The sequence below is a fragment of the Colobus angolensis genome, unplaced genomic scaffold (genome assembly GCF_000951035.1).
Source record: "Colobus angolensis palliatus isolate OR3802 unplaced genomic scaffold, Cang.pa_1.0 Scaffold92, whole genome shotgun sequence".
Taxonomy (NCBI): Eukaryota; Metazoa; Chordata; class Mammalia; order Primates; family Cercopithecidae; genus Colobus; species Colobus angolensis.
In genome coordinates, this window is record NW_012123154.1 from 7,325,378 (window position 1) to 7,338,243 (window position 12,866).

The following is a 12,866-nucleotide window of genomic DNA, read 5'->3' on the forward strand; positions in this document are numbered from 1 at the left end:
GCCACTACACCCAGCTAACTTTTGTATTTTTAGTAGAGATGGGGGTTTCACCATGTTGGCCAGGCTGGCCTTGAACTCCTGACCTTGTGAACCTCCCTCCTCAGCCTCCCAAAGTGCTGAGAGTACAGGCATGAGCCACCACACCCAGCTAAAAGGCACTTCTTACATGGTGGCAGCAAGAGAAAATAAGGAAGATGCAAAAACGGAAACCCCTGATGAAACCATCAGATCTCATGATACTTGTTCACTGTGATGAGAACGGTATGGGGGAAGCTGCCCCATGATTCAAATTATCTCTCATCAGGTCCTTCCCACAACACATGGGAATTATGGGAGTACAATTCAAGATGAGATTTGGGTGGGGACACAGCCAAACCGTATCACGAAGTATGTGAGATAGCACACTGGGTGGAGGTGGGAGGATGGGTAGAGAAGTAGAGGTTTTGTTCCCAACTTCAATGAACTTTCAACTTGGAAATACTCAGTACTTTATCTGTTAGTTTACATAACTTGGAAATTTTATTATCAGACTTATTCAGTGTGTCAGTTATTTTCCACTGGAATGATTTTTGCCCCTGCTCCCACCCTGGACATTTGACAATGACTAGAGATGTTTCTGGTTGTCACAACTATGGCAAAAACTGCAATTACTTTTGCACCAACCTAATAGTATAGGGAATGCTACTGCCGTACAGTGGGTGGAGGTCAGGGATGCTGCTAAATATCTTAGAGTGCATGGAACAGCCCCTACAAGAGAGAATGATCTGGCCTAGATGTCAGTAATACCAAGGTTGTGAAGCCCTGCAATATATGTAGTATTGCTCAGTTTATATTGGTTAATCACCTAATATGGAACATAAAAATTCACCACTAGTTTTCCCAAGGAAAACATCTTTATGATAATACAGTAACTTGAAATCAAGCTAGCATTTCCCATGCTATAATTGTCATTATTTGCTAATCCAGGTGCAAAATTTTTAAGGCGTAACTGGAATTTAGTATCTAAGGAAAATTTTCTAGCAAAAATTTTATTTTAAAGCATAACTTGGTATTTAATATATTGGCAGTTAATACCTACTTTTAAAATAAGGAACCATCAATATCACTCATAAACTCTCTTTAGATTTGAAAAGCATTGTGTTAACTGCCTCCTGTATGTTTCTTTCTTAATAGACTAACACTATATTTAGATCTTAGTCCTTATACAGATATCTTATGAGGTAATGTTGGAAGCTCTATAGGGTGTTTTGCAGCATTGATTTAAAATATTCCATGGATAACCCACTTGCATAGAAGATGATACTAAAAATACAAACAAAATTCATTCCCAATCTGCCCATTTTCTTCAGCCGGAATACTAGCTAGGAAACTCCTAATTTAGTTTTCTACTTTATGGTTACCGTGTTTAAGTTGATTCCTTTCTTCCATAAAATGAAATTTGAACAAGTGGAGTGAGCTGAAAAGACAATTGATTGGAAGTGTCTTGAGAGACATAGAGATGCCTGAGACCCAATCACTGCCCATACGTCTAAACCAGAATAATTGCAAGACATATAATAATATACAGAATAATTGCAAGGCACATAATAAGACCAATATGTCTTCATCACAAATCCTCTGTTATTTGTACATCTCCAGTGCTGAGAAATGAAAACTGATGTTCATAGCAAGGTTTCTGAAATTCTTTCCTAATAATCAAGGGAAGAATAAACTTGGGCTTGATGTTCTAGTTATTTGGTTATGTCCCAAAGGTTGTTACCAAAGATAGTTCTCATGCATGGACAGGAATTGATCCTCAGACATCTGAACCACACAAAGCTATATTCAGGAATCCTTGTCTTTCTGTTGCAGGACCTGGGAGGAAGGCAAGGTGCTCATCTTTGATGACTCCTTTGAGCACGAGGTATGGCAGGATGCCTCATCTTTCCGGCTGATATTCATCGTGGATGTGTGGCACCCAGAACTGACACCACAGCAGAGACGCAGCCTTCCTGCAATTTAGCATGAATTCATGCAAGCTTGGGACACTCTGGAGAGAGGCTGCCTTTCTGGTTCCATCTCCTTGGGTGTGAGGATAGAATTTCGATCACTAAGACTCTTAATCCCCTTGACTTGCAGCCTGAATAATTCTCAGCCTCCTGCTAGGGTTAGAAGATACTAAAGGGAATATTTGCCTCGCTGCAATTAGTTTAGGAAACGCCCTGCTGTGTGTCATCTCGTGAAAGCAGTGGTCTTCTGCCAGTATTTAAGGTGAACATTTGATAGCTTCTACCTTACCAAAGATATTTTTTCCACATAGAATAGATCTAATTCAGTGTATAAAGAGAACATATGTAGAAACTGTGAATGGATTGCTTTAGTTTGTAATTTTTCTATGCAGTTATATTTTTCTAGTGTAGCTAGACTATTTTGTCATCATGTACCACTACATTTTTGTTGATTTTAATGACAAGCTGTATAAATGCTTTACTTCTAGCTGTTTAATGGTAGCATTACTGGGAAACTCAGACTTCCCTCTTTTAATTCTTCTTAGTAAAAGACACTCATGAAAAAAGCAGTTTTATTTTCCTAATATAAAAAAGAAAGAGGTCATTATGCCAGTGTCTATGAACTGTACCCATCCCAACTCTCCAGTCATTTGGTTTTTTTTTTTTACCTTGATTGAGATCCTCTTCTCACTATGCTAGTGGTGGGGATATTGACAAAATCCTATTTCTTTCAAAGAGGAAGTTTTCACACTGAAAAAAGAGCATGGAATTATCTTATATTGTTATAGAAGTCCCAGATGCAAATTTTTATGCTAATTATTAGAGCTTCTGGGGAAAAAGTATAGTTCATGGAAATAAAAATATGTTCTTTCAGGGCTAGGTGGATAGGTGGCTGCTAGGGTGCCCAGTTCCTGGCTGTTTCGCCATCCATGAGGCAAGGGCTGAGAATACAGTGTCTTTGCCTATGGTAGATTCATGTGAATGACAGGAAGCCAGCTCTTCAGTCTTGGAGATGATTTCTGCTACACTTCTGTAGAAATGTTAAGGATGGCAGAGTAAAAGGTTACCAAGAATGCCAGGATCTTTGTCCTGGGTGTAGGAGGTCCAGATTGCTTTCCTTTTTGATGAAAGAGTTTGGAAGACTGTCCCATCTCTCTGGCTTGAGAAGCCTCTGCCATTTTAAACATCATTGTGAAATAGCAATTATTATCATCTATATTTAGTTTTAACATTACCCACAACATAGAAATAACAGTTAAAAGTCGTCTTGCCTACTCATTCCAAAGATGACCAAGTCATTAATTTAGTAAAGTATTAATGCATCAGATTTTGTGTGTTTTGAATCAAAGCTAACTAGAAATGTTAGCTATAAGAATGTAATGATATTCATGCACTGAATTCTAAACCAATATGAACAAAAATGCTGCAGGAATGGCACAGAGGTCACCAAATTTCATTCACAGGTAGAAAAAACGTGTGCTTTCTTTTCCATCTAAAAGCAAAAGGAGACTTTCTTTATCCAGCTCTTTGAAATTGAAATTGACTCTTTTTGCTTGACCTTAAGGACATTAGCTTCCAGTGGATAAGTTTGCAAAATACTTTTCCTGTTCTTTTGTTTTGCTGGTATTGAAAACATCCCACTAAATCAGATGAAGAGGCATGGGAGGAAAAATATCCAAATTAATAAATAAAATTGAGAAGAGAAGGCAAACTCTTGAAAAGTAAAAAGGTATTTGTGTCCTTCAGTATTTATTGAACAGAGGAAATAACTGACAAGGGCAATACAATTAAATGCTCATGTAGTAACATTCGCATCACTTATTGAATTTGGTTCTCATATGTATATTGCATACACATAAAGAAATCCAAACTCTAAGTCATCATTGTTGAGCCATCATCTTACATTCATGTAATGAAATTATGGGAGAGAGTAAAAACTAGCTCTTAACTTAGTAAATATGGTATTTAAAATCAGGTCACTTCAGTAGGGTTCTAAGTATTGCCAATTGAAAAGCTAGAAATGGCATTACTGTTGCAAAGTGTTGTCAATAATTGACTCCAATAGCATTGTAAATACTTGTATCCCATAACTATTTTAAACCCAAGCAATAAAATGGATTTTCTAATTCACTTTAATTCTTTCTTTCTCTTACCTATGTCTTGGTACGTAAGAAAAGTGTTTCTGTCACTGCATTGGTAGAATTATTTCAATGTTACTATTTTTGTGATTTCCAATGTCTACACAAAAATGAATTAATTTAACTTATATTGTGATACAGTTGTTTGAGAAGATTTTTTAATCCTATTTCAACTTTATTTCTCCAAAGGTATAATATAAAAATTACTTCTGTTATTATTCTCTACCAATAGGAAAAAAAATTAAAATATTAGATCCATTGAGAAAGAGATGTAATAAATAATTAAGATTAGTAATAACATTATCAGGGGTGATTTTGACGAGTTGAATAATCTCTTTCCCTTGAATTATTTAACTAACAAATTAACTCTCCCAAATATTTAAAATGTAAAATCATATTTTACTGCCCATTATTAACTAAAATATTTTTGTTTGATATTGAGCACCAACTGGTCATACTAATAAATACCCATGTCATGCAGATGGCTGGGCAAATAAGAGATATCTAAAAAGATGCACCGGTCTTGGAAAACATGGCACAAGTAAGGATATCATATCGTATGATGTCCGTTTATTTTATATCTGATTTCTTTTGAATGGATAGTTAGGGACTCCATTTCTAAGGAGAATAGGTAAATAAAATGACCTTTGACATTTCATCTTGCATTTCTAGTCTTCTCTTATTTCACTACTTGCATATTTAACCATCCATATGGGTCTTGCTCCATGATTGAATATTTACCCTCTCAGCAACAACCACGTTCTTTCTCCACATCTTTAATGGTTGCAGGAGGGTTGAGGGACAAGGGGTAAATGGTTTGATAGCACTTTTCTTTGCTGTAGTGACCCAGTTGAGACAACTGGAATGGATTCATTAATCACTGACATGTGTTTTCAGTGAGATAGCTCCTCTGCACACACATGCTGCACTAATGGGCTCTTGAACTGCCTGTGGAAACTCACATTGCTCAGATGAAATAATTGTATTTCATGTGCATGTGTCTTCCTTTAAAGTCAGCTCATGACAGTCAGCTAGTGGCCTGACAAGAGATGTGACATCAAAATAATTTTTTTGCAGAATATCAAAATAAGCAAACTTTGCAAATACCCAGACCTATGAGAACATGCTCTTAGGCTGAACAATTCAATGCTGGTGATGAGGTCAAAGGAAATAATTCAGTAAGAATGGAAATTACCAAAGATGCTATTGTCTCAGGGCTTTGTTCTACATGAAACTTGACAGTGGTGTCTGCACAGTTTAACTCTGATACATTTACTTGGAAATGCACTTAATTTTGAAAAACTGGAGAGGGTCCTTGTGTGATACCTCAGAAAAATTCTTGTCCTAATGCAGTGTGTGCATCAAATTTAGTTTTTTATTTTTTCAATTTATTTACTACCATAAATAGGAAGGATAATCTTTTTTACATAAATGCCTTGCATCATCCTCCAGTCCCCTCACTGCGGGGCGGGGGGGGGGGGGAAGCATCTCTCAAGTCTTTGTCCAACTTTGGCTGCTCAGACCGATGGCTGGTGACAGTCACTGCAGGGGGTCAGGAGTGGAGGACCTTGTGTCAAGCAGAACACACGTGTCTGTGTGGGTCAGTTGCGCATGTGCTTCCTGGGTGGCTGATACCACTGAAGGCCAGTGTGCGGGAGCATTGGTGTGACTCAGGGTTCAGTCCAGAGCCAGGAGTGGCTGAGTGTTCTCATTCTCTCCCTTCTCCTCATGTTTCAGGGTCCCAGCTTCTACCACAGACTGAGATCTAACAAGAGGGGAGGGAAAAAGACAGAATTACAAACAATTCATGGTGACAATTTTGGAACCTTTGAAGACATCTGAATTTTATATTTCTCTTTTTAATAGACACTCAAAAATTAACTAGGTGCAGTGGCACATGCCAGTAATCCCAGCTACTCAGGAGGCTGAGGTGGGAGGATCACTTGAGTCCAGGAGTTTGAGGCTGCAGTGAGCCATATTGTGACACTGCACTCCAACCTGGGTGACAGAGGTAGACCCTGTCTCCAAAATAAAAATAAGAAATAACGACACCCAAAATAACTGCATAATGTGTTCCCTTTCGTATCTCTGTTTTTCTTACTTTTGCTTGCTATACCATATTTTTATGGCAAAAAAGCATTTTGGAGTATTGGAATATTCTTTGCAGTGATCACTTCTCTTGGTAAAAGGGACATATGTATTCTAGCCACACTCTGCCCCAGCATCTAAATATCTTGTGTACCTTGAGATATATAAAGTTTGTTGAATTTTTAATGTTTTAGTGTACCTTTTAAACCTTTTGTCTCTCAGAGTCACTGGAAACTATCATGCATGATGTTAAGACCATGAATCAGATGGTAAAGTTAGACTCTGTCCCTTACTGGCTGGGAAGCTTGGGGGAGTTCTTGAAACTCTCTGGACCTTGATTCTCTCACCTGTATATTACAAGTATTACCTACTTCCCACAGTTGTTGATAAGGACTACAACTAATAATATGCATAAAGCATTTGGCATGGAATTATAGTTAAAACTTATGAAGCACTCTTAGGAACAACCACTATTGCAATACTAGTAATGGTCATTAGTTTTTGATGTGTCCTTTTATATTGAAGTAATAATGATTTTTTCTAAGTTTATAATATGAATTAAACCAAATTATTTTTCAGCTTACAGATAAAAGATTATAAAAAGAGTTATGCAGTAGATATTTAATAAATGTTCACAACTAAAAACAAATTATTATGAAAATTGTTAAATTGTTCAAATAAGTAAAACTTACATATATGTACAATAAATTGTTAACACAGTAGACCTGGGGTGCCCAAACCCTACACCTTACAAGTTTTCAAGACTGGCCTTTGGCTCCTCTGAGCCCTTAGAATAGCCTACCTGATAAGAAGATCTTTGTATATCTGAGACCTTAGTTCATGCCAAGTAGTTTATGCTAACAGTGTGATTTATAGTACATGCTTGCTTTTGTATGTCTGGGCTTTTTGGTCACACTGTATCAGTTTGACCCTTTTAAGGCAGTAAGAGTGTCAGAGGTGCTTGAACCAGAGCAACTCCATCTTAAATAGGGGCTGGGTAAAATAAGGCTAAGACCTGCTGAGATCATTCCCAGAAGGTTAAGGCATTCTTAGTCACAGAATGAGAGAGGAGGTTAGCAAAAGATACAGATCATAAAGGCCCTGCTGATAAAACAGATTGTAGTAAAAAGCCAAACAAAACCCACCAAACCAAGATGGCGATGAGAGTGATTTCCAGTCACCTTCACTGCTACACTCCCACCAGCATCATGACAGCACCAGCACCATGCCATAGCAACATCAGCAAGTTAACCTATATGGTCTAAAAAGTGGAGGCATGAATAATCCACCCCTTGCTTAGCATATAATCAAGAAATAACCATAAGAATGGGCAACCAGCAGCCCTCAGGGCTGCTCTTTCTATGGTGTAGCCATTCTTTCATTCCTTTACTTTCTTAATAAACTTGCTTTCACTTTACTCTATGGACTTACCCTGAATTCTTTCTTGCACAAGATCCAAGAACCCTCTCTTGGGGTCTGGATTGGGACCACTTTCCGGTAACATCTATACTGCATGCCCATGAGACTGACCCCACCCCCCAATAAAAACCTGGACACCAGGGCACAGGTGAACCTCCTTAACTGACAACACTTTGCATATGTTGTCACACATCATTGCTAAGAGAATTAAGTTCTGTTCATGTGATTTTACTGGAAGGACAACTGGAAGCTTACAGCTGGTCCTTCCTGGACTCCTCCCTACGCATGGCCTTCTATTCCTGATTGCAACCTATATCCTTTTCTGTAATAAACCACAACTGCCAGTCTAACGACTTTTCTGTGTCCTGTGGGTCTTTCTAGTAAGTTAGGAAAACATTACTAAAATTATCAAATACAGAAAAGGGTGGTCTTGATGACGCCCTCAACACAATGTATTAAAACACTATGTTTGCATATTGTTCTAAGAAGTTCTTGACATATATTAGCTTATTTCATTTTCACAACCTTAGTTGTGTATTAACATGTATTTACACTGACATATATTAACATTTCGTTTTCACAACCCTTAGTTTTTACAGACTGAAAAAACTAAGGGACTGAGAAGTCAAATGATGTATAAAAGGCAACACAAATAGAAAGTGGAGAAGTTGCCAGGTTTATTACCAACACACAGCTCCTGGGTATACCAAAGGCCACAGAGGTGTTTAGCTAAACCCTCTAGTGTTCCTTCCACCTCACCATAAAAATCATTGTTGGTTTGCTTAAGTTTCCTGTCTCCTTTCAAGATATGTATGTACTGTGGAAAGGATAAAATTAAGAACTCAAGAAGCAAATCAGTACAAGTGTCTCAAAAAAATTCATTTCTACTGTAACTATCAATCCATTCAAACAGTCCAATCTTATATACCAAGCTGGACCTTTGAAAGTGAAATGGACTCATGGACTCATTTACTGCTGGGATGGGACAGAGGAAGGAAGCCCTAGGTTGTAGTTTAGCCCCAGCCCCCTAACACATTTCCAGTGCATGTTTCTCTTTGTTTAAGCCCAGTGTTCATGTGGGGAAGGGAGAAGGGTAGGTCTGTACTAGGAACAGAAAAGCAGAAAATCCAGAGGCATTAAAACAAACAGCAAGCATGAAGACAACCAGGGGAGCACAACCACCGACACAGGCCAACCTCCCTCCAGCACCTTGGACAGCTGCCCGCCTGCTTTGACCTACGGACCCTGTGGAAATGAAGAACATTGGTGGCCATCTACTTTTACAGACCTTAAACTCCATTTACCTTCTGTCATATAACTTCACTTTATTTCACAATATGGCATGTGAACCACAGTCACAGAGTTAGAGGGAAACAGTAACTCGTCTAGACCAACCTGATAGGAAATCTTCAGTAAGGAGTCATGTAGCCTCTTCTCGAACATAACCAACTTGAGAAACCTGCTCCTCCATGCCCCTAAAGAGGCAACTCAGCTAGAAAATTCTTTCTTACATTGAACTCAGATCTGCCTTTTCTAAACTTCTATGTACAATTTCTGATTCTTTCCCCTGGAGCCACCAGAGTAGATGCAAGTACCTTTTAGCCCTCCCACACTCGCCCAGCCAAGGCTAGTCAGATTCCTCTTGTGCCAAGGTTTCTAAAACTGGACACCTTAGCACTCTCCTGTATCTCTTCATCAACTGGCTGGGTTGCCTGCATACTCCTGGTGTGACCTCAGAATAGAGTAAAATAATTGCTTCACCTTGTTGATTTTTTGTTTGTTTTTCACCCTGTTTGCTTCTGTTGAGGTATTTTAGAACTGCATTAGCTTTTCTGGCACTGATACAACACAACCAAAGCGAAATCTGACTGTATGTACGCATGCTGCCATGCTGCTGTTCACCATTTATCTCCCATCTCAAAGGTACATGGTTGGGTATTAAATTTCATTCTCTTGAATTTGCCTCATGTTTCCAATCTATCTCCATCCTTTTGGATCTTGAAATTTGTTACCCATACAAATGATTATCTGTGATTTTTGTGTTTTGGATCTGTTTCAAAACTTTCCCTTTCACTGTTTTGGGAGCCACTATGAAAAGAAAATCAAATTCTCAAACAATGAGTTTTTAAATAATCACTTATTCACACACTCATGCTAAGAAATATTCGTGAACATCTGCCATATGCAACGGACTATGAGCAATGTGCCAAAACCTTTATTCTTTTGTGGAAATACTGCTTCAGTTATCCAGCCATAGACCCACAAACAGACTTAGAATCACTGTGACAGGCACCCCCATTACCTAGTCAGAGGAGAGGCAGTTTTTTGGGGGAAGATGTTAGACATGAAAGGAAAGGAATGAAGAAAAAAATTATCTTTCACACATTATTCATAGTTCTTGTTCAGGTAGCCAACTTTCACTTCCTCCTCCACATGATGTCAAATTGGGATCTACATGATTTCTTCTAATAGATTTACTGGCAGCACAGTCCCAGAATGCAGGCTCCCTTACCTCCGCCAATAAACTGTGTGCCGTGGTTGAATAGTGAGTACCAATAGGACAACTCTGAGATACAGAGGCCGAGGAACTAAACATAACTTTTTATTTTTCTGGTTTACATTTTCCCGAGTGAGAAGATGAACATATAGTCATTTTACTTTCAGCATGACATAATTCTTGTTACCTGATCACACAATAAACATTTGATATTAGTAGCACATTATGTTATGAAGTATTTTAAATTCACTGGAAAGAAATAGAAAGTAAATGTTGCTTTTCAAAACCTCTAGAAAAAAAGAAATAAAGCCAAGAGAAATAACCTTTTAAATCTCGCCCTCAGTACATTCAGCTGATTCAAAATGCTCTCTGGGAAGACCAATCAACTGCTCACTAACCAACATGTCTCCCCCACTTCTAAACAGAGTGCTTAGGAATTCTGCACTTAGTACATTAACTATGGAGAAGCCACTTGCTTTCAGGCTTTGTTGTCCATATCATTCTTGGTGGTAATCTCTTCATTCAGTGACTTTGACTTCTCACAAGAAGCTTAACACATCTGCTAAAACAAACATTTCTCTTGGGTTCTCTTTCCAACACTGAAAGCCAGCTTAACCCCAAGGGCAGGCAGGGGAGTGATTTGAGTTATACCATCATTATCTCAGTGGTGGAGCAGGGAACTCTAACAAGGCTTCATTGTAGCCTAAATAGCCACATTTTGTTTTCCTGCTGTTCTCTCTCTCTCTCTCTCTCTCTCTCTCTCTCTCTCTCTCTCTACCCTTCTTTACCCTCCCTTACTTCACCATCTCCCTTTCTCTCTTTCCTCTTTCTTCCCCAAAATTGGAACTTTCCCCACTTCATTAAGGATCTGTGGCTGTGGTTTTTACTGATTCTAGTAGTGATTAATGCTTATGAAGAACAAGATGAAAATGGAAAATGTTTGGCCGTGATTCAGTCCATTCTGCACGGACCTACAACTGGACTGAGAGTTCTGCTCTCAGGTCTACTTTTATGTTCAAAAATTTATTTAGCTACCTTATCTCAACAGCTAACACTCACCTTTTCTTCTGCTTACTAATGTCCTGCATTGCCTTCTTGAGCTATGTGGACCCCAATAAAGGCACAGGAATGCTGCTCTCCAACCCCAGCATTCACCAAGAGTCATAGAGCACCCCAGCTACGAGGAACCTCAGGGGTGATTCAGTCAAACCTGCATTTGAATCAGGTTCTACCCATCTGTTTTCCAGGATCAACATCATCATTTCTTCAGGAACTATGCCACAGTACCAGCTTTCTTTCTTAAAGTCAACAACAAACTTGGTTTTATGGAATAACACAGAATTGCCTAATATCTTAGTAAGCCTATGTAAAGACTTCTAAATAGGAAGAAATAAGTTTTTAAAAAGGTATCTTCAAATAATTCTAAGTAATTCTGCTCAGTTTTTTTTCCCCCAAATAACTTTAAGTATAAGGAAATTCCCCAGAGAAGCTCCAGTGTGGGCTTGAAGAATGATGGCTCCATCACTTGCTTTGTGATCTTGGGTGAATTTGGCCTCCTCATGTGTAAAATGAAGATAGGATAGTGGCCACATCATGGGTGCCGGGGATGATGAGGATTAGATAAATTAAGGTATGGAAAGCGTTTAGCTCAGTGTCAGCTGGGTATACACATTTGTTCTTTTTAGCTCTTATTATTCTTCCCTATTTGCAGATAAGAAAATTAAGGTCCAGGAATATTGATTGATATTCATTTACGAATTTAGCCACAAAGCATGAATTGAACTCAAAATTGCCATGGCCCCACTAAAAAACTTACAAGAGAGAATTGTGTGTACTGGCACATTATGTGATGTGATAATACATGAAAAACTAACATTTCAAAATGGATGAAGTCTAGTATTTTAAAAAATCAAAATAATTGATAAAATAATTCCACATAAAAGCTAACCTTATTACCTTACTTAATATCTTTAAGTTTTTAGAAGTAACACAGAAATTTCCATCGGCCTAACAATTATTTCTGTAGCTTCAGCACAATATAGTTATGGCTGTTTTCAACTGTGTAAATCCATGAGATTTCTTTCTACTATAATGCATTCAATAGTAACCTTGATAAGGAGACTTAAGGAATATTTTAGGACATGTATTCTTCTGTTCAGCTACCAAACTCTTCATAATCAGAATCATCCTAGCAGGCAAAATGATTGTGCTCAATGGGAACAATGAATGTTTACTGAATCTGATAAATAATTTTTTTAATAGAAGCCTAAACAGCAAATCTTTTCCCTATCAAAGTAAACAAAATAACAAATAAACCTCTCTCTGCTTTGACAATACAATTTACCACAATTTACTGAACTGGAAATATAAGAAAATAGTTCAAAAAAATAAATGTTCTATAACTTTTGAAGCAAACTATTTTTAGAGTGAGCCAAACATTCAATTCTCAGCACTTGCCTACATGTACTTTAACTCATGTATCAAGTATTTCTACCAAAATGTGGTGGGCTTGGACATTGTCTGCCTATCTTGTAAAAGAGAAGAAAGACACCCCCCAAAAAAAAACATGTGCACCTTCAGAAAGGATGGAAACGGGTGGGTTTCATGAAAAGCTGCACTGTCCAATACAGAGCCCTGACCACAAGAGGCTACTGAGGACTTGAACTTGGGCCAGGTTGAATGGAGATGGACTGTAAAAGGTAATGTACACACCAAATTTTAATGACTTAGTACCAA

At 38.1% G+C, this 12,866-nt stretch overlaps 2 protein-coding genes across 4 annotated transcripts in view; one reads left to right on the top strand and one right to left on the bottom strand.

Moving 5' to 3' along the window:
- The window catches only part of ASPH (aspartate beta-hydroxylase), a 195,036-nt gene extending 190,915 nt beyond the window's left edge, over window positions 1–4,121 (top strand). Inside the window, exon 25 of one of the 2 annotated variants that reach the window (XM_011931942.1) lies at window positions 1,852–4,121. In XM_011931942.1, coding sequence (XP_011787332.1) covers window positions 1,852–2,002 — 151 coding nt within the window. In that variant the 3' untranslated portion in view covers window positions 2,003–4,121. The remainder of the gene's footprint in view (window positions 1–1,851) is intronic. The other variant, XM_011931941.1, reaches the window with a different exon arrangement.
- CLVS1 (clavesin 1) overlaps window positions 3,722–12,866 on the bottom strand; it is a 217,101-nt gene continuing 207,956 nt past the window's right edge. Inside the window, exon 6 of one of the 2 annotated variants that reach the window (XM_011931939.1) lies at window positions 3,722–5,891. In XM_011931939.1, coding sequence (XP_011787329.1) covers window positions 5,804–5,891 — 88 coding nt within the window. In that variant the 3' untranslated portion in view covers window positions 3,722–5,803. The remainder of the gene's footprint in view (window positions 5,892–12,866) is intronic. The other variant, XM_011931940.1, reaches the window with a different exon arrangement.